A 25,154-nucleotide genomic window follows, 5' to 3' on the forward strand; every position below is an offset into this window, starting at 1 on the left:
GCATCGTCGAATATGATCGTTCTGGTGGTCCAGGTGTCGTGGCTTGGAGGCATTATATTGCATGAGCGTTCTGATCTCTAAACCTTTGAAAACGGTACGTTGTCCGGTCAACATTATTGTGGTATTGTACTCCTCCTCCACATGCCTCTTTTCAGAAGTGCTTTCGGCCTTGACTACTTTTTATGAGGACAAAGCGCAACCGCATCAAACTGCGCATGTGGAGAACCCCTTGTAACGGGAAGGTATTCAGCGAATGGACTGGCCTATCCGTACACCCGACTTAAAAGGCATCGGGCACATGTGGGATGCGTTTGAGTGTCATACTGCAGCGCGTGGACGTACACCATCCAGCGGTTGTCAACCACGCTGGTTGAGGAATGGAAAGAAAAGCCACAGTAACTGCTTACCAACCTTGTGGCCATCATGGGAACACCTCGCAGAGCATGCTTTGCCGTCCATGGTTACCACACTCTCTGTTAATAATCACGTCTTGTTTTTTGTAATGTCTCTGTTAAGAATCATGTCTTGTTTTTTGTAATGTTCAGAGAACCATCATGAAACACGGTGACTTCAGTGTAATTACTGGCTTTGAATAAAAGTGCCGTATATTTTCGTTACATTGTGTATTTCTTTCCGTTACCTTCTGTACTATATTGCAGCAGTTATTTCTATGTATGGTCCAAATTTTATCGATCTGTATTACAAGACAGTGAGACGTCATGAGAAAGTTACTTTCGCCTTGAAGTTTGCATGCTACGGTAACATCCTCGATGTGGCAAAGAGCAAAAATTCCTAGATACGTAGGCTGGAACGTAAATCTACATCTACATCTACATTTATACTCCGCAAGCCACCCAAACGGTGTGTGGCGGAGGGCACTTTACGTGCCACTGTCATCATTACCTCCCTTTCCTGTTCCAGTCGCGTATGGTTCGCGGGAAGAACGACTGTCTGAAACCGAGCGAGGTGGCGCAGTGGTTAGCACACTGGACTTGCATTCAGGAGGACGACGGTTCAATCCCGTCTACGGCCTTCCTGATTTAGGTTTCCCGTGATTTCCCTAAATCGCTTCAGGCAAATGCCGGTATGGTTCCTTTGAAAGGGCACGGCCGGTTTCCTTCCCAATCCTTCCCTAACCCGAGCTTGCGCTCCGTCTCTAATGACCTCGTTGTCGACGGGAAGTTAAACACTAACCACCACCACCACCACCACCACCACCACCACCACCACCACTGTCTGAAATCCTCCGTGCGCGCTCGAATCTGTCTAATTTTACATTCGTGATCTCCTCGGGAGGTATAAGTAGGGGGAAGCAATATATTCGATACCTCATCCAGAAACGCACCCTCTCGAAACCTGGACAGCAAGCTACACCGCGATGCAGAGCGGCTCTCTTGCAGAGTCTGCCACTTGAGTTTGTTAAACATCTCCGTAACGCTATCACGGTTACCAAACAACCCAGTGACGAAACGCGCCGCTCTTCTTTGGATCTTCTCTATCTCCTCCGTCAACCCGACCTGTTACGGATCCCACACTGATGAGCGATACTCAAGTCTAGGTCGAACGAGTGTTTTGTAAGCCACCGCCTTTGTTGATGGACTACATTTTCTAAGGACTCTCCCAATGAATCTCGACCTGGTACCCGCCTTACTAACAATTAATTTTATATGATCATTCCACTTCAAATCGTTCCGTACGCATACTCCCAAATATTTTACAGAAGTAACTGCTATCAGCATTTGTTCCGCTATCATATAATCATACAATAAAGGATCCTTCTTTCTATGTATTCGCAATACGTTACAATTGTCTATGTTAAGGGTCAGTTGCCACTCCCTGCACCAAGTGCCTATCCGCTGCAGATCTTCCTGCATTTCGCTACAATTTTCGAATGCTGCAACTTCTCTGTATACTACAGCATCATCCGCGAAAAGCCGCATGGAACTTCCGACGCTATCTACAAGGTCATTTATATATATTGTGAAAAGCAATGGTCCCATAACACTCCCCTGTGGCACGCCAGAGGTTACTTTAACGTCTGTAGACGTCTCTCCATTGAGAACAACATGCTGTGTTCTGTTTGCTAAAAACTCTTCAACCCAGCCACACAGCTGGTCTGATATTCCGTAGGCTCTTACTTTGTTTATCAGGTGACAAAGCGGAACTGTATTGAATGCCTTCCGGAAGACAAGGAAAATAGCATCTACCTGGGAGCCTGTATCTAATATTTTCTGGGTCTCATGAACAAATAAAGCGAGTTGGGTCTCAGACGATCGCTGTTTCCGGAATCCATGTTGATTCCTACAGAGTAGATTCTGGGTTTCCAAAAACGACATGATACTCGAGCAAAAAACATGTTCTAAAATTCTACAACAGATCGACGTCAGAGATATAGGTCTATAGTGACAACACTGCTGTGGGGACACTATGCAATGGAATCTACTATTGTAGGTGATAGCACACGTTGTTGACATACCTACCTTACCTCCGAACAAATGGACTCGCCCGTCCCACGTCACCGGCGTGCGGACAATCGAGGAAAACACAGTCAGTAGTGAGCGAGCGGTCTAACGTAACGGTGTCACTATGTTTTCTAAACAGAAAAAACTGTGTTGGATCAAGATTGAATGCGCCAGGGGTCTTACAGCACGACAGTGTCATCAAGGTCTTCAAGAGGCGTGCGGGGAATCGGCATTGCCGTACAGAACAGTGGCACTTTGGGTAAAAGCCTTCAACGAAAGTCGGCAACCTGTGGCACAAATGCATTGGGCAAGTCGTCCTAGCGTCTCCGAAGTTGTAGTTCATGCTGTTGCCGAATTAGTAGACAGTGAGCTCGCCCACAAAACCGGATTATCGCATACGACTGTGCTTCGCATTCTGAAGGAACGCCCGGGCGTGCGAAAAATTGCATCACGATGGGTTCTGCATGACTTGACGGAAATGCAAAAATGCATTCGGGAGGACGACGGTTCAATCACGCGTCCGGCCATCCTGTTTTTGTTTTTCCGTGATTTCCCTAAATCACTGCAGGCAAATGCCGGGATGGTTCCTCTGAAAGGGCACGGCCGACTTCCTTCCCCATCCTTCCGTACACCGATGAGACCGATGACCACGCTGTATGGTCTCCTTCCCCAAACAACCAACCAACCGACCAACCAAATGCAAAAATGGATGCGATAGAGCCCCAGTATGGTGAAAGTTATGGTGATTCTCGTGTACGACTGTGATGGTGTTATCCTAAAGCATTACGTTCCTCCACGGCAGACCGTCAATGCTAGATTACTGTTCGTTTTTGGAGGATCACTTGCGATCAGCTTTGCGAAAGAAGCGGCGACACTTTCTGCGCAACCCACCCATTCTTTTGAACGACAATTGCGCGGGCGCATACAGCGCAAGCTGTGGCTGCACTGTTTGGTCGATGGGACTGGGAAGTACTGTACCATCCAACATACTCCCCGGACTTAATTCCTTGTGACTTTGATTTGATTCCAAAGATGACGGAACCATTTCGTGGCATTCGCTTCGGAACTGTTCCACAGATTTGACAGGCAGTAGACCGCTCCATCCGCTCCATCAACAGAACAGGCTCTGCTAACGGTATACTACGCCTTCCACATCGCTGGCAACGGGTTCCACACAACGATGGTAACTCCTTTGAAGGACAGTTCAAATGGCTCTGAGCACTGTGGGACTTAACATCTGTGGTCATCAGTCCCCTATGACTTAGAACTACTTAAACCTAACTAACCTAAGGACATCACACACATCCGTGCCCGAGGCAGGATTCGAACCTCCGACGTAGCGGTCACGCAGTTCCAGACTGAAGCGCCTAGAACCACACGGCCACACCGGCCGGATGGAAGGACAGTAACAGGTACAAAAATGTACTCTCGTAACTATGACGCAAGTGTGAATGGATAAAGATCTGGGACACTTTCAGACCCAGGCATCACAGCCTAGTGGTTGATCAAAATTGTAAGATGGAAAGCTTCAACCTCACTAGAAAAATATGGGTAGCGTTGAGGACGTGAGTGGACAAAAGCAGAATGATAACATTATGGGACCAATCTAGTGCAGCATATTCTCTGATCGACCAAAACATTATGACCACTGCCAACCGCGACGTTGGGTGTCTCCTGGTGGCATTGCTGACACCTGACGCGGTAACAGAAGTTTGTAAATAGAGCAGACACGGACGGGGGATCACCCCGAAGATATGAGCTGCAAATGGGAAGATCCATTAAGATAAGCGACTTTGCGTAATAATAATCTGCCCTTTGTCAGACTCTTTGAACGAGTATCTCGAAAACGGTGAAACTCGTCGAATGTTCAACTACTACTGTCGTGAGCGTCTACGGAAAGAGAGAGGACAGCGAAACTACAACTAGGAACTAAATGTTTGGACGTCCACGACTCTTCACAGGATGTGGTGTTCTGAGGCCTGTCTGCTCTGTAAAGTAGGATAGCTGGTGATCTGTGGCTCCTCTGCCGAAAGAACACAATGCTGGAGTACGCACAAATGTTTCGGAGCACATCATTCATCGTGCGTTGTTGACCATAGAGCTCCGACATTGTCAATTACGATTGCAGTGGGCACAGGACCATCGTGATTCGACCGTCGATCAATAGAAACGTGTGGGCTCTTCAAGTGACTCACGTTTTTGCTACACTCGTCGATGGACGTCTCCACAAACGCAGTCATCGAGGTGAACGGCGGTCGAAACGTGCAGCGCACCAGACACGCAGGTTGGTGGGAGCGATATTATACAGTGGGAGACACACTCCTGCTGTTGCACGGGACCTGTGGTAGTAATTGAAGACACGCCGGTAGCTACGAACCAACTGCATGCCTTCATGCTTGATATATTCCCTGACGGCGATGTCATATTTCAGCAGTGAAATCGTCCGCGTCTCGGAGCTAGGGCCATGCTACAGTGATTTGAAGAGCATTTTAGTGAAGTCACGTTGATGACTCGGCGACCACATTCGCCTGATGGAAATCCTATAGAAACCATCTGTGGCACCATCGGGCGCAGACAACAAGTACGCAAATCAGCGGCCCGTTTTTTAAGTGAATTACATGACCTGTGCGTAGACATCTAACGGCACATACCTCCACAAACCTACAAAAAATCTGTCGAATCCCTGATAGAATCAGTGACGTATTTCGGTCCAAAGATGGACAAACAAGCTGTTAAGCAGGTGGTCATTCTGTTTCGGCTCAACAGTGTATGAACTAGACAGAGACTTACCAGACTTGCGCCGTCGCTCTAATGTAGCGCTGAAATAGAGCAAATTAGCGCAGCTGTATGCAATTAGAGGCTCTCCATTTTTCCATGCTTTTTCTCCAAAGATCTCTACCTCGTGCGATATTATTTCTGTGCCAGTAATATCTGTCAAATTTATTTCAGTATAATCAAATCCCATGTCACTTATTTTGAAATCTGTCGCTTTGACGTTAATGTGAGATGTAAAGGATGAACTGCATTGTGGTCTTCCTCAGTGGAACAGTTTTGGGCGTTTAGTATTCTGGCCTTCTGTGTGCCATCCTTCGTTTCGATGCCATTATGATAAGGGAGTGTCTGCACAGACGGTTCTGATCTATTTACTTATTTAACGTAAGCATTTTCTGTCAAGTCTGTTTACAGAATTTTAATTTCTAATTCGTTGTACGCTACAAGTACCTCTCTCCTTACGCTAAAATTGCTTCGTTTAGTTTTTGTTTGCCTGTGTGATTTTGACTTTGTTTAAATTTGCAGTGAAGCTTTCTTTGTTCTTGTAGCAGCTTTCTAACACGGCTCTCCAACCACGAGCGGTCTTTCTCATCCGTAACAACTTCGCTCGGCCCATACCCTTGCAAAGCGTATTGGACATTACTGTTGAAATTTGTCCATTTATGCTTAACATATCCAGTGATGGAAATGAAATTTTCAGGTTAGCCACTCGGGTAACCTGAAATCTGCTTCTGGTACCGGCCCTGTAACGCTTGCGTGAGTTCTATGTGAAAGGATGTCCACCCCCTTCCCTCTGCCCCTCCCCTCTCAATTTAGTGCTTCGGAACCAATTGCCTTTCTTCCGAATAGTTAGGCTTGCAATCCTAATCATTTATCCGCTTGAGTTCTGAGGATGATCCACATTACACTCTAAATAAAATAAAATTATAGGTTTCATCTTCTGTGTATATAAAAGGCAATGTCGTAACTTACTGTCTGGCACACCAACGCCCAGCCCAAAACTTTAAGGATAAAAACTTGAAATCTGGAGAAGATGTGGATATTTTTATATTTTAGAAGGTCTTTTTCGAAATTACAGCTCTAAGGGGGATGAAATAGCGGATGAAGAATTTTTTTAAAAAGTATATCGGTATTAAGGGAATTTTTAAGCTAGAAGTAGGCAAAACTGGTATTTGATGTCTTAGTCAGGAAATAAAAAACACATGTTTCAGCACTTTTGCAAGTTCAACCACTAAGGGGGTAAAATAGTGGGTGTGTAAGGTGTCAGGCAAATCCAACACCTTCCATGAAAACCCTGACATAATAAGCAAATCTACTAGTATGTCACATAGCTCCGAATAAATCGTGACATTAAATTAACCAAAGTAATACAAGTAACGAGTGAGCAAATGGAATGCCACACACTAACACAAGAATGCCTAAATGCATGTCGTACCTTCCCACCGTGAGGCAGACGCAGTTCCGAGGGGAGAAACGAGGACAGAAGCCGAGAGCAGAACCGTGTTAAGCTAGAAGGCCCTACGATAACGGACGGAGTGGACACCCACGTCGCTACCCTACCTGTAAGACTACCACCCGCACGTTTTAGCGCGAGGTAAAGCGTCTCAGGTACAAGGACCACCACCCCCGCCCATGTTAAAAGCTAGAGCCCTCCAGAAAAACAGTATAGATCTTACGATAACGCTAAAAGGACCACTAGCACCCGCAAGTTTTAGTGTGAGACTTTTTCGCGTCTCAGGTACGTCAAGGACCATCCCCCAGCCCATGTTAAAAGATAGAGCCCTCCAGAAGAACAGTATAGATCTTACGATAACGCTAAAAGGACCACACCAGCTGCAAGTTTTAGCGTGAGACTTTTTAGGGTCTCTGTTACGTTGCAAACTTTAAAAACATTGCCCCACCACGAAAAGTATAACGTTTCTCATTGGATAGACAGAATTTTTGTAGGCGGAGCTTAAGGTTAACATTGAGACCCTGATTGGTCAGATGAAAACACAGCCAGATAGTTTTTTTAAACTAACTTCGGTAAATTGTAGTAAGGAGAAGTTAGGAAAGAGTTAGTTCCAAGACGGCGAGCTGGATGGCTGGTGCGCCGGCCGCTGTCGCCCTGACGCTGCCTAAACACCGACAAGGTAATGAATGCACGCGATGCCGCATTTTTGAGCGCATAAGGCTTCACTCAGAACTGCAGAAGACTCATCTGTTACACCCCTTTTTTGCGTAATGCTAGTGTCGATCGTTAATTTAAACTCATGGTGTTCACATTTGCCACTTGAAGACCAGATCTAAAACGCGATGATTTTTCTTTTACATAGTTATTGAGAAGCCACATCAGCCACTGTAATTTACGACAATCTTAGATAAGTAATTAAAGAAAATCGAGGGTCACTGTACACAATTTTGATAGTTTTCTCTTTTGTGAAACTTAAATTAAACCTAGATAATAGATGTGATATGGCATAGGTCATCCTTCGATCGATTGTAGAACTTGGAAACCCATTCAGGGAATATTCGTTCACATTTTTGTTGAACGCAGTTGGTTTTTACCATCCTGTATTAAAACATTTCCTTTTATCAATAGTGTAATTTATAAACGATGTTTTGTGAGTAGAATAAAATTTCGAATGGTAAACTTAACTGCTTTTTCGACGTTATTTTACCAGCTAACTAAAAATAGGAAAGCCTTGAACCCCTTCCACTAAATTTAGTTAGTATTAAGATTCTTTTACAGGGAGTGCAGTGGAGCTGACGCTGAGATCATTAAGTATTTGGTTATATCATAGCTAGTCTCACTGAACTCTTCTGAATTCTACATGTCATGTGTGGTCTGGCGTCTCCTTACCAGCAACAGGTCCCAGGTTCAAACTAGTCAATTCCCTAAAAAACACGCTCAGAGCGTCGTTGCGCGAAAGTGGTAGGGAGACACGATATAGAACAGTCAGACACCACCATGAATGTTTAGAGGTGAAAGTGTTTTTTGAATATAAATAATTACTAAAGAAGTACTAACGGGTTCTTAAGGCTACATCTATGGCACTTGGTATTTGACTTGTCGGTAGGAAATTAAAAATGAGTGTTTCAGTGTTTCTGCAAATTCAACCCCTAAGGGAGTACAATAGGTGATGAAAATTTGTACGAAAATATTTCGTTTCATTAAAAAAATTAAAGTTAAATTTATGAAAAATGGTATTTTACTTCGAGGTTAGATGTAAAGAAATATTTGTTAAGGCATGAAAGTTGCTATGGAGCTATCTCCACAAGACCGCAAAAGGCACGATTAACAAACCTTTGGACTCCAGCTACCATAACCGCTTTTTTGTCAGAAGTCCTGAAAAGACCACTCTTACATGGCCATAAGCAGTTGAAAAGCTAAGAAGGTGTTGCAGTTGAAAACAAAATTCAAATTTGATCAAATACTCGTAAAAACAAGAAAATCTCTGCAAGCCATACAGTTTACGCGAGCGAAGCAGCGGGCGCTAAGTTAGTTGTTAATAGTGGTCAGACGGCGTAAGCTTACCTGGATTGCTTTCATGGATTTGTAAAACTCCGTAGCGAAGTGCACCTGCTTGCTATGGTCTGGTTCCAGCTGGTCCAGGCCGACGCCGAACAGGGTGGAGGTGAGGGTCCGGAGAGCGGACTGGAAGAACGTGGGGTACACGTTGAGTTCGGTGCCCTCCGCCGCAGACAGCCGCTCGCACACGAAGCGGCCCGCCTCATTGAACGCTCCCATGAATCGGCCCAGCACCTGCAGATCAGCACCCACCAGCGCATCAGTCACTCCACTAAACTTGTACTAAACTATCCGACGTGTTAACTCGGTTGTCGGTCTGTTAACAGTAAATGAAACTAGCCTAGCTTCAGAAGATTATTCCCTGGTCTTAACAGATTTAGGGCACTCAACAGTTTGAGCATCATTATACACATCTTTTTTACCTGAATTCAGCCTGTTCTCATAAATAAAATTATTCTGGCGATTCCCCAGGGACACATATTAGCAGTTCTCTTCATAGTGACGGATATGTTGACACAAATATACAAAAAAAGGTTCAAATGGCTCTGAGCACTATGGGACTTAACATCTGTGGTCATCAGTCCCCTAGAACTTAGAACTACTTGAACCTAACCAACCTAAGGACATCACACACATCCATGCCCGAGGCAGGATTCGAACCGTAGCGGTCACGCGGTTCCAGACTGAAGCGCCTAGAACCGACCACATCGGCCGGTTGACCTCAGCAGTTAAGTCCCGTAGTGCTCAGAGCCATTTGAACCATAGTGTACACTGTTTCTAAACCGGAACAGTAACACTGCATACTACAATGGGATTCCAACACCAAATCCTGACTTTCGCGGACAAAACTAGTACCGACAGTTACCCAGTTATCACGACCCTCCATCACAACTTTATTTCCACCAGTAACTCACTCGTAAGTTCGCAACTTCATCGAAACTCTTTATCTTGCGGTGCGAACACCCCCTCGAAGAAAGGATGTTACGGAAGAAAAGGCTTATCCGCAACGTAGTGATTTTTTAGAGCTTATCTTTCACACTGAACCGGCCGCTATGGCCGAGCGGTTGTAGGCGCTTCGGTCTGGATTCGCGGTGCTGCCACGGTCGCAGGTTCGAATCCTGCCTCGGGCATAGATGTGTGTGATATCCTTTGGTTAGTTAGGTTTAAGTTGTTCTAGGTCTAGGGGACTGATGACCTCAGATGTTAAGTCCCATAGTGCTCAGAGCCATTTGAACCATTTTCACTGCGGAGAGTGCGCTGTTTTCAAATTTCCTGGAAAATTAAACCCTGGGTCGGGAGTTAGAGAGATGCTGATGGCACTGAAGCTCAGAGCGGGTCGTGAGCCATGCATGATTGGTTCAATCGATGATGAGACGCCGGCCGTAGTGACCGAGCGGTTCTTGGCGCTACAGTCTGGAACCGCGAGACCGTTACGGTCGCAGGTCCGAATCCTGCCTCGGGCATAGATGTGTGTGATGTCCTTAGGTTAGTTAGGTTTAAATAGTTCTAAGTTATAGGGGACTGATGACCTGAGAAGTTAAGTCCCATAGCGCTCAGAGCCATTTTGATGATGACACGGTAGCCGAGCGAGTTCTGCCTATGGAAAAAAAAACGAAGTTTTAATCTGACAGGAAGTTCCATAATAGTCCACAATTCGCTGCAACGTGAAGGATTTATCGTGTACATGAACTGCTAGGCTGTGGCTATGCCATTCCTCCGCGATATCTTTTTTTGCAGGAGTGGTAGTCTCTGAAATTACATGACGAGTTTCTGGGAAGTTTGGATGATAGGAAGGAGGCACTTAGGAAATAAAGCTGTGAGGGCAAATCATAAGTCGCGCCTGTATAGCTCAGTCGGTAGTATTAATACCTGTGAAAGACAATGTTTTCGGTGTGAATCCTAGGGCTGCTAACGGTTTTAAAGTACCAGCAAGTTTCAGCGTAACTATACTGATGTCCCTCACAGCCGAGTTAACTGTGTGGCGACCAACCTCAGTGTGGAACGTCGGCAGGACTATCTTGCGGTGTGCCTTCCAGACGTCGTCCTTGTTTGTGATGAGCCCGTCTCCGATGAAGAAGCGCATGGGCCGCATGAAGTAGGGGTCCCTCTGGCGCTGTCTGCAGCCCACCAGCACCGCCTTCACGTCCTCGGGCTGTGTCACCACCACGAACAGCTTAGGCCCCACGTAGAACCTAGAGCCAGCAGATATCTGATGACCCTCCGCAGCTTCTACAATACGTCACTCAAATCTCACAATTTACTAGACTCTCAACCACTAATGCAAGTACTGGAAAGCCATTGTCTCGCAACGGAAAGGTTCGCCGTGACTACCTCTTTTTCTTTTAGAAACCAATTACTGCACTGAATTACTTGCTCAGATTGTCGTAACCACCTTCAGATCAAATTATTGCCATAGCAGTAAAATGATCTGAAAGTGACAACTGAAATGGGCAGTTCAGTATAATAATGTGATTAGTCGGCGAAACAAAAATTTCTAAAAAATAATTAACGAGCTGTTGCGTTATACAAAGTGCTTCAGACCTGCCATATAGATAACTGTTCTCGGGGGAGCCTGATCTTTATCATCTTAAAAGAGTTATAGCCAAACTGATAAGAGCCAACAGAATGGTGAACCATACAAGGACATCACGGGAAAATAGAGACTTTACGTGATAGACCTAGTTTGTATGAGTGTGAATCAACGGAGAGCAATTAGTACGCTCCAATGGGGCGAAACTGCCGAAGTCTACAAATTTTAACATTCTATCACACATTTTTTTATCCACTTAAGTCCACTTGCACTTTTGACTATTATTATGCATAGTAAAAAGTGTGAAGGGCAAAAGGAGACGTATGTACGGTCGACACTACATGTCATTAGTTATCATGGAAAACAGTGCAGTAACTAAAAACAGCGAGAAAATTAAATGAGCATTCCATCTCGTCTTTTTGTAGTTAAAGGAATGGGTCAGAAACAGATGGTGAATAACGAAAACAGTAACGCCACACGTTGTGTATAACGCCGTTGCAAGTATGAAAATGGAGCAAGTGCTTGAAAATGTTCCAGTAAAAATGTTTGACATCAGAGGAAAATTAACGCAAAAGCAACTCTTATAAATATTTACAGCATCTCTGTCGAGGAACACAAATCTCAAAACAAGTATAATGCAGTACCTTTCTGTTTCAGAAGGGAGGAGACAGACAAGATATAAGACTGTAAATCTACCAACCAAGCTCTCTGTTATGTACAAAATATTCGTTAATCTGGCGAAAGAAGAAACACTGACATACAGTTCCTAAACGCTTGTAGTAGTGACCGATAGGCACAAAACTAAGCCAAATGTGCAACCAGGAACCTATAACTATTACAAGTGCTTTATAGCCAACAACAGTTCTGTTTTTGGTCTCGAATGCTGTCGACGCGAGGCGACCCGCAACGGGAAATGCTCTCTCTCTCTCTCTCTCTCTCTCTCTCGGTTATGTTACTAGAATAGATCTGTATAAAAAAGTTCCTAGAACTCGATCTAACGAATAACGTCTCGGTTCTTTGATTTCCCACCATTGAGTTGCAGAATAGTTTTGTTGTGCTACTTCTCTGGCGCACCAGAGGGACGATTGGATTCTTTACTGACCTAATCTTTCCAGTTTGCTTTAACATCGACAACAGTTTCTAATGACGAACTCTCATTTCCATTCTATGGCGCGTAATTGTCAACGTGATTTCTACTTATTCTGTTGGCACTAAATTTAGCTTATGGTCAACAACTATAAAGCAAAAGTTCCAGACTACCTTGCAACTGTGTGCATGCCGCATTGATTCCTCCAATAACGCCACGGCCTACTTCCTGTGTCTACATTGCCCAGTCCCAATTCACGTTGGCCATTGATAATGCAGCCAGGATGTTAAAACCTAATCTCTTCTTTTTTCGTCGATAAGTTATTTACTACATTCATTCCGGAAAATGAGGTTCTGGTTAACGCTTTATGAGCCACACATAGAGCGTAGGAAGGTCAGAGAAAAGCAACGGCCATCCTAAAGGCCTTAAGCTGAAATATAGCATTATCGTTAATTGGTGAATCAATACATCAAGCCCTTGAAATTTCATATTCTACTGCTTGTTTATAGACTTGATCCATGGCGGGCTCCGTTGGACGTAAGTAGAAATCCTTGGAGCCCCAGAACTGGGCATTAGCGGTCTTTGAAGGACCTGCACCTAGATTATATCCTAGGGCAGGGCCGGCCCGCGCTAAATTTCACGCGTGCAGCGTGTGTGGCCCACGTGCCTTCCCGGAAGTATCCAGTACTGAGCGACATTTCATTTCGTATTGCGTTTTGGTTTTTGTCATTCTGCACAACTCTCTTTATTTCGGCAGAATCGTGGTGTCAGTGCTTTTTCTTTGTGGTATGAAGGATGTTCGTAGGTACTGCAGCTATTTGCAAAAAAAGAGACAGTCTGACGATCTATGAAACCTTTAAAAATGAATGAGGGTGAGAGAAGAGAGGAATGAGAATTCTCAGTACCTATTTCGCAGTCTCATAAGAAATGGGAACTGCAAATTTGCTATGAAACGATATTACAAAACCACGCGAAAAGAATTTACAGATTTTGTTAACAATGGAAAAGAAATACAAAATTACAGCGATCGACAGACGGAATGCATTGCTCCGTATACCAGGAAGAACTTTCTGCTAAATCTGTAGGCGTGCAACGCGTGAGGAAGCTGATGCTGTAAATAGCAAAATTTTTGAAGTGGTACCATTATTCCACTGTCAGTTGCAACAGGTTTAGGTGCAAATGAGTGAAGAGTATGGAGACTTTATTACTGCAAAGTAGGTTGGTTAAGTAAAGGGGTATACTTGGAAGGGCTTTTAGAATTAAAACTCGCTATTGTTGAATTTATGGAGAAAAAAGGAGTGCAGGAACGAAAATTAGAAAATCCAGAACTTATTGCACACCTCATATTTTAAGTGGACTTGACTGCACAGTGCCCACAGCAAGACATTGTAAGATAAGAGACAGCTACTTTCTGGTTTGATGGGGATGCGTTTGAAAAGAAAATACCGTTATAGAAGGGACACATTCTGACAAACATAGTCTAATTCCCTAAGCTCACTGCAGTTAAAGAAACGCCAGGTTTGAAACATTTACTGTGTCCTTGAATGAGTTACAAGGACAGTTTCCTAAGGGTTCTGAGGACACTTTCAGTCTTGTATCTGTTTTTCGGGCTGTTTGCGAGAGCGTTTAGCGTTCCAGTCGAAAGCGCCCCTGTACATGTGCAGATGTAACTGATTGACATACAAGGTAATTCCCACTTTAATGGCAAATTCTTTTACGTCGAAACTTGCTTTCCTCAGGCAGGTTTTCCACATATCCTTAATGAGGTTGCAAAAGTGTTCCAATATTTCGCTCGATTAGTTTGTGTGGAGGATTTTTGTTCGATTATGCAACTGTATAATTACGATTAAATAGTAACTTGAGTGCGAGAATCTGAAATTGTCGGGGTTTGTCCGTATGCCGAAAGTCTGTACCAGATAAATACGATATCACGTTTTCAGTGTGTCAGAAAAATCAAATACTGAAAATTTGTTTTGTTTGTGATCTATGTTGTTGAGATACGAGGAATGTAAAACCAGGCCATTAGCAGTGCAATAGCATTGCCATTTAAATGCAGCGTGTTCGCAGCTTCCCCCTCTCACCCATCCAAGCGTTCAGACGGCATGCAGGGCCATGGGCCGAAATCTTGGCCAGCCCTGTTTTAAACTATAGGGCTGCAGCTTCTGCAGTTAGCTGCTAATGCACCAATAACGGTGGCTACGCTTTCGTACCAAGTTTGCAAGTTTCTATTTATGCTTTGATAATTTGATGTTCACAGGCTTTCCTGACCTGAGAGACCCACTGTTTTGTCTAAATTATTTAGGAATTAATTGTCTGCACTGGACGGTAAACGTAGATATTAGTTGCAAAAAATTTAAGGGGATTGCTCAGATAGTCTCCTAAAGAGTTTATATAGACTGAGGAGAGCAAAAGGCCTGTTGCACATTCTTGAGAAACACCAGATATAACTCCTCTTTCACTAGATGAGTTCCCATCATTCACTTGGTACAGTGATCTTTATGGGAGGAAAACACAAATCCACTTGCATAGCTGACGCTATCCCATAGACACACATTTGATCAAATACCATTTGTGATGAATAGTGTTTAAAGCCCTCGAGACACTTACTAGTATGGAATCAGCTTTAGCTCTGCTGTCGATAACTTTCTTCTTCTTCTTCTTCTTCAAGATAGGCATTTGCCTGTTACGTCTTCTTCGGTGCCTCTTGCCTGTTTTTGCTTTTCTTCTCTCCGCGTCATATAGTTTACCCGTTGATCTTTTCCCTTCTGGTTGAGAATTCATTACTGTTTTAAAACTTTTATCTTCATTCATTCTTATGACGTGAACTCTCCAGCTATTTCCATAGTCCGTGGTCTGAACGTTCATGCTTTTAACTCTTAGTTGTTGTGTTGTATAACTATGTACTCCTTATCATATCAGACAGTCTATAACCAAATTCACTTGTCAAAAACCTCATTTCTGCGACTTGTCTTCTTCGTTCATTTCCACCTGTGATCGTTAGAGTCTCTCTGCAATGAAGCATTGATGATACTCTTAGTGTTTCGTAGAACTGCATTACGTTTTCTTTCCTCACCATTTTTTCAGTGTTGTGCATATACTCCCATTAATATCACTGAATCTTACCATTTTTGGTACGTCTTTTCGTTAGTGAAGGAGATAGTATTTCCCAATAAGTGAAATTCATTATCTTTCTCTATCTTCTGGTCGATTATTATAGTCTTGCTCGGGGCCGAATCTTGAACTTTAAAAGCCAAAGCTTTTCATGGAGGTGAAGCAACTAAGGAACGACAGAATTCGGAAAAAAATGAGGACAGTGACTTTTTTGAGTCGAGGTTATGAAGTTACAAACTTCACAGTTGCTAAATATGCCTGGGAATTGAATATACGTCCTAATCTCCTTCTCCTCCCTCCCCCCCCCTCTCTGTCCATCTTCTCCTCCCTCCAATCTCCATGTCCTCTTCCCGTCTTTCTGCCAATTTCCTCTTTACCGCTTTCTATGTCCACTCCTCCGCCTTCTCTATGTCCATTTCCTCTTCCTCCTCCAATCTCACTGACCTATAGTCTTGTTTATCGTTACTACAAATTCAAATTCCGTAGTAGTATTGTTATCATTAAGTGATAAATCATAAACACAAAAAACAGTTAAGTGCTCTGATACAATATATATATCTCGCAAGAAAGAAACCAAAATCGCACATTTTTACAGCACAGTACAGCATTCCTTGCATTCAGCTTCAGCAGAAAACCTGTACACTAGTGGTTAAAAAATCTATAATCTATGTCAGTCTGAATGTTCATCAGAACATTTGAATTCAATCGGTCAAGTAGGTTTCGAGATGTTCGGTAAAAACTTCAAAGAACTTTTCTTTATTTTGTACTTAGTACATGCAGAGAACTCTTGTTAGATATTTGATTTATAAATGGATGTTTGAAGATTGCTTTCGCTGTCAGCTAAACGGTGATGGCCGTCAACAAATGGTGTTGTTATTAGATAATTCTTTTGGTTAAAGTTATCGATGTAAAACTAATTATTTATCCATAGTCCCAACGTGTTATCAACAGATATTATAAAGTATCAGAGACAAACTGCAACTTTGTCACAAACCCAAATTTGTTGTTGCTTTAATATCCCTTTTTCCGGCAATGGCAATTCTAGAGTCTCTGTAACTTTGCTAGATTACTCTTTGAAATTCATGTGGTATGCCTCAGTCTAGTATTCCTGACAACATTCTCCTGTCTACATTGTCAAACACTTCCACATAATCAATAAACAATACGTATGTTTCTCTATCAAATTTTACCCATTTTCAATTATTTGATTGATAACAAAAATTTGTTGTCTAAACAGAACCTACCCTTCAAGAACTCTGTTTGCTCCTTCAACTTGAAAAAGATATTTTCTAAAAGTACTGCAAGTATTTGTACTACTCTGTTCGACAATATTTTGTATCATGTGCTGCTTAGAGAAATGATCCTACAATTCATATTGTGCTTCCTATCTCCTTCCTTAAATACAGGTATCGCTTTGGCTAGTTTCCAACCGTTAGGAATTTCCGTCGAAGTCCATCATTTGTTGATGTAAATAAGGAACCTAAGTTTCATGAGAGTGAAAGTGTACTAAGCGTTTCAGTGGCTCCACCAGCAGCAGTTGGACTTCTATATTCTTACATATAGGATGAAGTGACGCAGTGGCTAGCGAGCTGGACTCTTCAGGGCGGTTCAAATTATAGTCCGACCATTCGGGTTTAGGTTGTCCGTGGTTTCCATAAAACGCTTAAGGCGAATGCCGAGATGGCTTCCCCAACCCGAGCCTGTGCTTTGTCTGTAACGACCTCATCATCTAATGGACGTGAATCTCTTTTCTTCATTTCTTCCTTGAAGTATGCGCATGTGTGTTCTATTTGGCAAAGATGTGGCAAAAACGTCCTGTGTCGTCTTCCTTGGATAATTGGATACATCCCTGTCTGCCGAAAAGACAGCATATATACATGCAATGAGTACATTCCGTGACGTAAAAACAACGAAAGTTATCTGATCGTAGCATGACCATGAATAAGAACTGTAGTTGCAATTGTTGGAGGTTAGCTGTTTAATGTACTCTACAATTCAGTCAATATAGTAAAAATCCAACATTATTTTATTAAGTTGTTAACGAAACTTAGCTTAGTGCAAATTAGGATATATTATGAACTCAAATTGCAGGAGCCAGAGTTTGATTTTTTTGCTATGTTTATATACCGAGGAGTCAAAGAAACTGATACACCTGCCTAATATCGCCCCGCGAGTACACAGAAGTGCCGAAACATGACGTGATATGGAGTCGACTAATGTCTGAAGTAGTGCTGGAGGGAACTGACACATGAATCCTGCAGGCTGTCCATAAATACGCAAGAGTACGAGGCGGTGGAGATATCTTCTGAACAGTACACTACAAGGCATCCCAGATATGCTTAACAATGTTGATGTGTGGGGAGTTTGGTGGCCAGCGGAAGTGTTTAAACTCAGAAGAATGTTCCTGGAGCCATTCTGTAGCAAATCTGGACGTGTGACGTGTAGCATTGTCCTACTGGAATTTCCCAAGCCCGTCGGAATGCACAATGGACGTGAATGGACGCAGGTGATCAGACAGGATGCTTACGTACGTGTCACCTTCCAGAGTCGTTTCTAAACTTGTTAGGTGTCCCACATCACTCCAACTGCACACGCTCCACACCATTACAGAGCCTCTACGAGCTGGAAAAGTCTCCTGCTAACATGCAGGTTCCATGGATTCATGAGGTTGTCTCCATACTCGTACACGCTCATCCTCCAGATACAATTCGAAACGAGACTCCTCCGACCGGGCAGCATGTTTCCATTCATCAGCTGTCCAATGTTGGTGTTGATGGGCCCAGCTGAGGCGTAAAGCTTCGTGTTGTGCAGTCATAAAGTGTACACGAGTGGGCCTACGGCTCCGAAAGCCCATATCGATGATGTTTCGCTGAATGGTTCGCATGCTGACACTTGTTGATGGCCCAGCATTGAAATCTGCAGCAATTTGCGGAAGGGTTGCACTTGTGTCACGTTGCACGATTCTCTCCAGTCGTCGTTGGTCCCGTTTTCACAGGACCCTTTTCCGGTCACAGCGATGTCGGAGATTTGATGTTTAACGGGGTTCTTAAAATTCACGGTACACTCGTGAAATGATCGTACTGAAAAATCCCCACTTCTTCGCTACCTCGGATATGCTGTGTCCCATCACTCGTACGGTGACTATAACACAACATTCAAACTTACTCAAATCTTGATAATCAGCCATTGTAGCAGCAATAACCGATCTAAGCGCTGGGCCAGAAAGTACGAGGGTCAGTCAAAAAGTAATGCCTCCCATTTTTTCCTACTTAAAAAAATTAAGTTAAGTGAAAAATTTGAATTTGGCGCCATTCCTCAAACCTTCTTCTGCAATCCACTGCAGTAGTAACTTTCTGTGTCAACAGGTGGCAGTACAGCAGAAGTTTGTAAGATGGCCGACATCGATGTTCGTTTGAGACAGCGTTGTGTGATTGAATTCTTTAATGCAGAAGGTGAAACGCCCATACGCATTCATGAAAGACTGAAGAAGGTGTATGGTGTTGTGACAGTGGATGTCAGCACTGTTAGACGATGGGTTCGTCGTTGTAAGGAAGCTGAAGGGCAAACACCATTGACTGACGAAAAGCGGAGCGGCAGGCCGGTGAGTGCAGTGACTCCATACAACATTCAGCAAGTTGATGACATCATTCGTGGTGACCGTCGGGTGACTGCAGATGAAGAAGCTCATCGTGGGATTCATTTTGAAGATGAGGAGGCCGTCAAAACATCCGTGCGTCAATGGGCTTAGAAGGCAGAGCTGTGATTTTTACCGTGCTGGGATACATGCCCTTGTTCAAAGATGGACCAAAACTGTAGAGATGGGCGGAGATTACATTGAAAAATGACAAAATTATCCTCAATGTTGTGGTTTTCAACCTATGTAATTGCATTTAAATTTCCTGACAATTAAACGTAGAAAAAAAATAGGAGGCATTACTTTTTGACTGACCCTCGTATTTGTCTCATATAGGCGCTGCCAATGACAGTGCCTTATTCTGCCTGTTTACATATCTCTCTATTTGTGTTAGGTTGTTTGAGGGAGGAGACCAAACAGCGAGGTTATCGGTCTCATCGGATTAGGGAAGGAAGTCGGCCGTGCCCTTTCAAAGGAACCATCCTGGCATTTGCCTGGAACGATTTAGGGAAATCACGGAAAACCTACATCAGGATGGCCGGAAGCGGGATTGAACCGTCGTCCTCCCGAATGCGAGTACATTGTGCTAACCACTTCACCACTTCGCTCGGTATATCTCTGTATTTAAACACACATGCCTATACTAGTTTCTATGGCGCTTCTGTGTATTAGGCTGGTGCATAAGTTCGTAGCGTTTTTCTATAAGTTTAATAAATACAGTAGATCCACATAACAGAGACTTTAGTCATCAAGAATACTCTAGAATTCTCCTTCAGTATTCACAAGTTTGCCTACAATGGTATAATTTTTCGATTCCGCGACAATAGAAACCACATGGTTTTGAGGCGAAGATTTCATAGGGCCATGTTTGGAGCGCATTTTCATCCGGAAAGGAAGCTCCTTCAAGGTTGCTCTATAGAGAGCGGAAAAGGTGGAAATCTGAGGGCGCAAGATCAGAGAATAATGTGGGTGCGGAAAGACTTCCCATCCAAAGACCTGTCCAGGTTTTCTTGTCAGTCTAGCAGAATGCGGGCGGACGATATCGTGGAGTAGCATCACTTCACGCAGTCTTCATGCTTATTGTTCTTGGAGTGCGTCTGCAACACATCTCAGTTATTGATTATAAATATTAGCAGTGACGGTCATACCTCGGAAAAGCATTTCGTAGTACACCACATCGTTGTTGCTCCAGCAGATGCAAAACATCGTCTTTTGTGGAAGCACGCAGGTCTGTACGGGGAGTTGCTGCTTCGTTTGGGCTCAGACAGTCCTTTCTTTTCCCTTTTCCTTATGTTAGCACAAAGACACTATTTCTCGTCACTAGTAACGGTACAGGATAGGAATAGTCTGTGTCGTCCACGAACCAATTGATGATGTGCAAGCAGAGACGAACATGTGGCCACCCGTTAATATTTTATAATTTTAGCTTAGAGCATGCGACACCCGTAAACCCGATTTTTGAACCTTCCTCGTTGCTTGCGAATATCGCATGATGGCGTAATGATGACAATTCATCACATTTGCCAGTTCTCAAGTACACTGACATGGATCATTGTAGATTAATGCATTTAAAATTCCGAAGGTCTTCCTTAACATGGGGAGTCATTAATGTCAAAACGACCCTTCCTAAAACTAGAAAACAATTATCTTGCCGTGCTCTGTACAATGACATTATGGCTGCCTCTGATGAAATCGAATAAGTTCATAGAAATGCTGTTCGTTTTGTATTATCGCGAAATAGGGGAGATAGTGCCGCAGACGCGATACGTAAATTGGAGTGGCAATCATTAAAACAAAGGCGTTTTTCGTTGCGTCGGGATCTTCTCATAAAATTTCAATCACGAGTTTTCTCCTCCGATTGGGAAAACATTCTGTTGGCACCCACCTACGAGGGTAACCCCAAAAGTAAGGTCTCCTCTTTTTGATAAGTACATAGACCTGTTTATTTCTACAATGGTTTACAGCAGTTTACAGCTTGAACATTTAGCTATTTTTCGACATAATCACCATTCCTGTTGATGTATTCTTGAAGACGCTGTGGCAGTCATTGTATGCCCATGTCATACCAGCTCGCCGCCATGCTGTTCAGAAAGTTATGAACGTCTTCTTTCACCTCGTCCTCGGAGCTGAATCGCTGGGACCACAATTAACGCCGACAGGTACTGTGTGATTCTGGAAAAACTCAAACGGGCAATTCAGAACCGGAGAAGAGGAATGTTGAGCAGGGGCGTACAAATTCTCTATGATAACGCTCGGCAAACTGTTGCTCTCCTGCAACAATTTCAGTGGAACATGATGACCCACCCACCCTTTCTGACTTGGCGCCCAGTGACTATCACCTGTTCCCTAGATTAAAAGAACAATTGGCCGGAAAGCGATTCAGCCTCGACGACGACGAGGTGAAAGAAGAGGTTCATAACTATCTGAACAGCATGGCGGCGAGCTGGTATGACATGGGCATAGAAAAACTGCGACAGAAGTGGTAATTTTGTCGAAAAATAGCTAAATGTCAAGCTGTAAACTGATGTAATCTATTGTAGAGATGAACAGGTCTATGTACTTATGAAAAATGGGAGACCTTACTTTTGAGATTACCCTCGTACATAGTTTTAATGATCATCACGATAAAATAAGAGAAATCAGGACTCGCACAGAAAAAATTAGGTGCTCGTTTTTCCCGCGCGCTGTTCGAGAGTGGAACGATAGAGACAGCTTTAAGGTGGTTCGTTGAACCCTCCGCCAGGCACTTTATTGTGAGTACCAGAGTAATCACGTAGACGTAGACGATCCTGTCACCCCTCTATTGAACACAAACAGAACATGTCGGAAATGTTCCGATTTCTCCACGTCTCACTATTTTATAGCGTCGAAAGCTCCACTCACTATCTCCAAATGACTGTATGTAAACTCAAACAGCAACAATGAAGTACAAATAAAAAATGACAATCATAAAGAAACCCACAGCAACCGGAATACCAACATGAGAAACAAAAACGCTACTAATTTATGCACCAACCTAATAAATTTTACTTATATGCCATGTATCTCAATTTCTTAAATGATTTCTTGGATAACAAAGACCGCTCTTTGTACTTAATGTAAATGTGGCGACATTCAATATGTGTAACAGCCCTGTATAAAGTTACAGTGTAACAATTCATGTACAGTGAAGAGAGCATACAACGAACAGCAGTATGGATCATCGTTTTGTTCTTGCATAATTCGTTTTGATTGTTTTAGCAGTACTTCTTCTGAAATAAAAATTATCACCTGCAAAGAACGAAATATACTCTATTTTGTACTTTCCCCGCTACTGTGAGAAAGGCGTCTAGTCTCTGCAAAAAATGGTTCAAATGGCTCTGAGCACTATGGGACTTCTGAGGTCATCAGTAGCCTAGAACTTTGAACTACTTAAACCTAACTAACCTAAGGACATCACACACATCCATGCCCGAGGCAGGCTATGAACCTGCGACCGTAGCAGTCGCGCGGTTCCAGACTGTAGCGCCTAGAACCGCTCGGCCACTCCGGCCGGCAGTCTCTGCACTAATCCAAGAATGTAACTACACAATTCTTCCCCTGAAGACAGTATGAATCTTCGAAACGCATAGTGGTGCATTAAATAAGTGACTAATGCAGAAATTGTGTGTTATCAATACAAAATTGTTAATTATCAGTTGAAATCTTCATGACATTGTCCTTCATGAAGAAATAATTGACAGTCCTCGATAAACAGTGCTTAATGGGTGAAATATTTTTTTTTACTATATATATTCCAAGATCATATTACAAATCATTGTTAATGATAAGAATCTCCTTTAAAATAAAAACTTTTAGGCTAACCGATTGCATTGTAAATTCAGTCTGATGTCAAAGGACTTGAAAGATCAGTCGAATACGATGCTTAGCGTCTTGAGAAGAGGTTAAGTCGAACATCAAGAAAAGCAAAAGAAGGGTAACGGAATGTAATCAAGTTAAATCAGGAGATGCCGAGGGAATCAGATTAAGAAATGAGACACTGAAAGTAATAGATGAGTATTTTGAGCAATAAAATAACTGATGATAGCCGAAGTAGAGGATATAAAAACTCGTTTCTGAAAATTTTGTTAACATCGATTCTACATTTAAGCGCTTGGAAGTATTTTGTGAAGATGTGCTTACAGAAATTGACAGCTCTTTACTAAGTAAAATACTAGGTGGTGGTGGTTAGTGTTTAACGTCCCGTCGACAACGAGGTCATTAGAGAAGGAGCGCAAGCTCGGGTTAGGGAAGGATTGGGAAGGTAATCGGCCGTGCCCTTTCAAAGGAACTATCGCGGCATTTGCCTGAAACGATTTAGGGAAATCACGGAAAACCTAAATCAGGATGGCCGGAGACGGGATTGAACCGTCGTCCTCCCGAATGCGAGTCCAGTGTGCTAACCACTGCGCCACCTCGCTCGGTAAGTAAAATAGAACATGGAATAGCTCCCCATGGTACACAACACAATTCAGGACATTGTTGCAGAAACAACAATAAAGCTAATTTTAAAAGTACACAAAATATCCAAGATAGGCAATAGTTTAAAGATGCTCTAAACGTAGCACGGAATTTAATGCGAGTTGCTTTTAATAGTTTTCACAACAAAACAGTTTCGAAATACGGCAGAAAATTCGAAGAGGTTCCGGTCGTGTGTAAAGTTTACCGGCGCCAAGACAATATGTTCACTGCGTGCCAGCAATAGTAATGTTACCAACAACAACGGCACCACTAACACGGAGTTACTAAACATGGTTTTGGGAAACTCATTCAACAGAGGAGATTTGGTGAATATTTCAGAATTGGAATCACGAACAGCTGCCAACATGAGTAATCTAGAATTAGATATTCCTCTGCGTACCGCAACAACTTGATAAACGGAAGTCTGCGGGCCCAATTCTATACCAGTTAGGTACCTTTCGGGGTATGCTCAATTTTTATCAATCGTATACGCGGTCTAGTCACTTTAATGTGACCATCGCCTATGTTTGACGTCAACACGCAATAACCACCCATAGACGGCAGGTGGCAGCACTAGGGTATATAAAGCATACTGGGGGAGGAGGCAGGCCCAGAGCGATCCTTCAATAAGTCAGGGGACGTAAGTCCCGTAAAGTTTGCGGAGGTGGTGGTGGCAGTGGTAAACAGAGCAGTAGTCGTAATACGGAAACGAAGAGATTATCTGACGTCCAAAAGGGCACGATCTTTGGCTTTCGTGCTAAGGGAGGATGCATTTCCGAAACGGTTAAGCTTGTAATCTGCTCGCAAGCGGCTGTGGTTAAAGTATATCGCTCATGGCAAAACGGCGCTATCCAAAGCGAGCGCTAAGGTAACCGGGATGCACCACGGACCATAGATGACAGGGGTGAACGGCAACTGCGGAGATACGATGTTAAAAAATACATCGGCTCAACCACTTGTTTATAGTGTAAAACACTAAGATTGACGCGTTTCGGAAGTCAAGCATCCATCATCAGAATAATAAAAAGTAAAAGAACATGTTAAAACTCGCTAAAATGGAACATGCACCAGGCACAATATAATTGATGATAAAATTAAAACATCGTGGCTGCTTCCCTTGTTGCAGCCGTGTCTTCCAAGGTGCATCTCCACATAGTCGTCAAAATATAAAAACTCCAAATTGGTGTCGCCCATGGTGTTCAACATCTAACCACATGGCTCTCTCGTAAACTGCCCGTGCGTCTTCGTTGATACCACACACCACGTAGCCAAACTCGACACTGAAACGCGAGTGAGCTCACGCGCAAGAAAACAGGGAAGTCACAGAGATGTCTATACAAACACATAATGTATACATGTTCCAAGGACCTCATGAAATGATATCCGGCAAATTGCTAAAAATGTAGTTACTAAAATAAACCAGTGAAAAGGTTTGAAAAAGTTATTTGTATCACCAGTTAGCTATTCATTCAGTGTGTTCTGATTATCCACGCTATGTATCTTAATTTCCAGCTGTTCTAGTAGATTTTTGCCTTTGTCCTGTCTATGTAGAATAACGAGATCCTGAT

The 25,154-nt window shown here is 43.2% G+C and overlaps 1 protein-coding gene across 1 annotated transcript in view; it reads right to left on the reverse strand.

Annotated features, from left to right (window-relative positions):
- LOC126354485 (cytochrome P450 4g15-like) overlaps positions 1-25,154 on the reverse strand; it is a 96,336-nt gene that overhangs the window by 55,704 nt on the left and 15,478 nt on the right. Inside the window, exons 2-3 of the mRNA XM_050004204.1 lie at positions 10,736-10,937; positions 8,752-8,979 (exon numbers count right to left, since the gene is read on the reverse strand). Of these exons, the coding sequence (XP_049860161.1) occupies positions 8,752-8,979; positions 10,736-10,937 (430 nt within the window). The remainder of the gene's footprint in view (positions 1-8,751; positions 8,980-10,735; positions 10,938-25,154) is intronic.

The sequence above is a fragment of the Schistocerca gregaria genome, chromosome 3 (genome assembly GCF_023897955.1).
Source record: "Schistocerca gregaria isolate iqSchGreg1 chromosome 3, iqSchGreg1.2, whole genome shotgun sequence".
NCBI classification, from domain to species: Eukaryota; Metazoa; Arthropoda; class Insecta; order Orthoptera; family Acrididae; genus Schistocerca; species Schistocerca gregaria.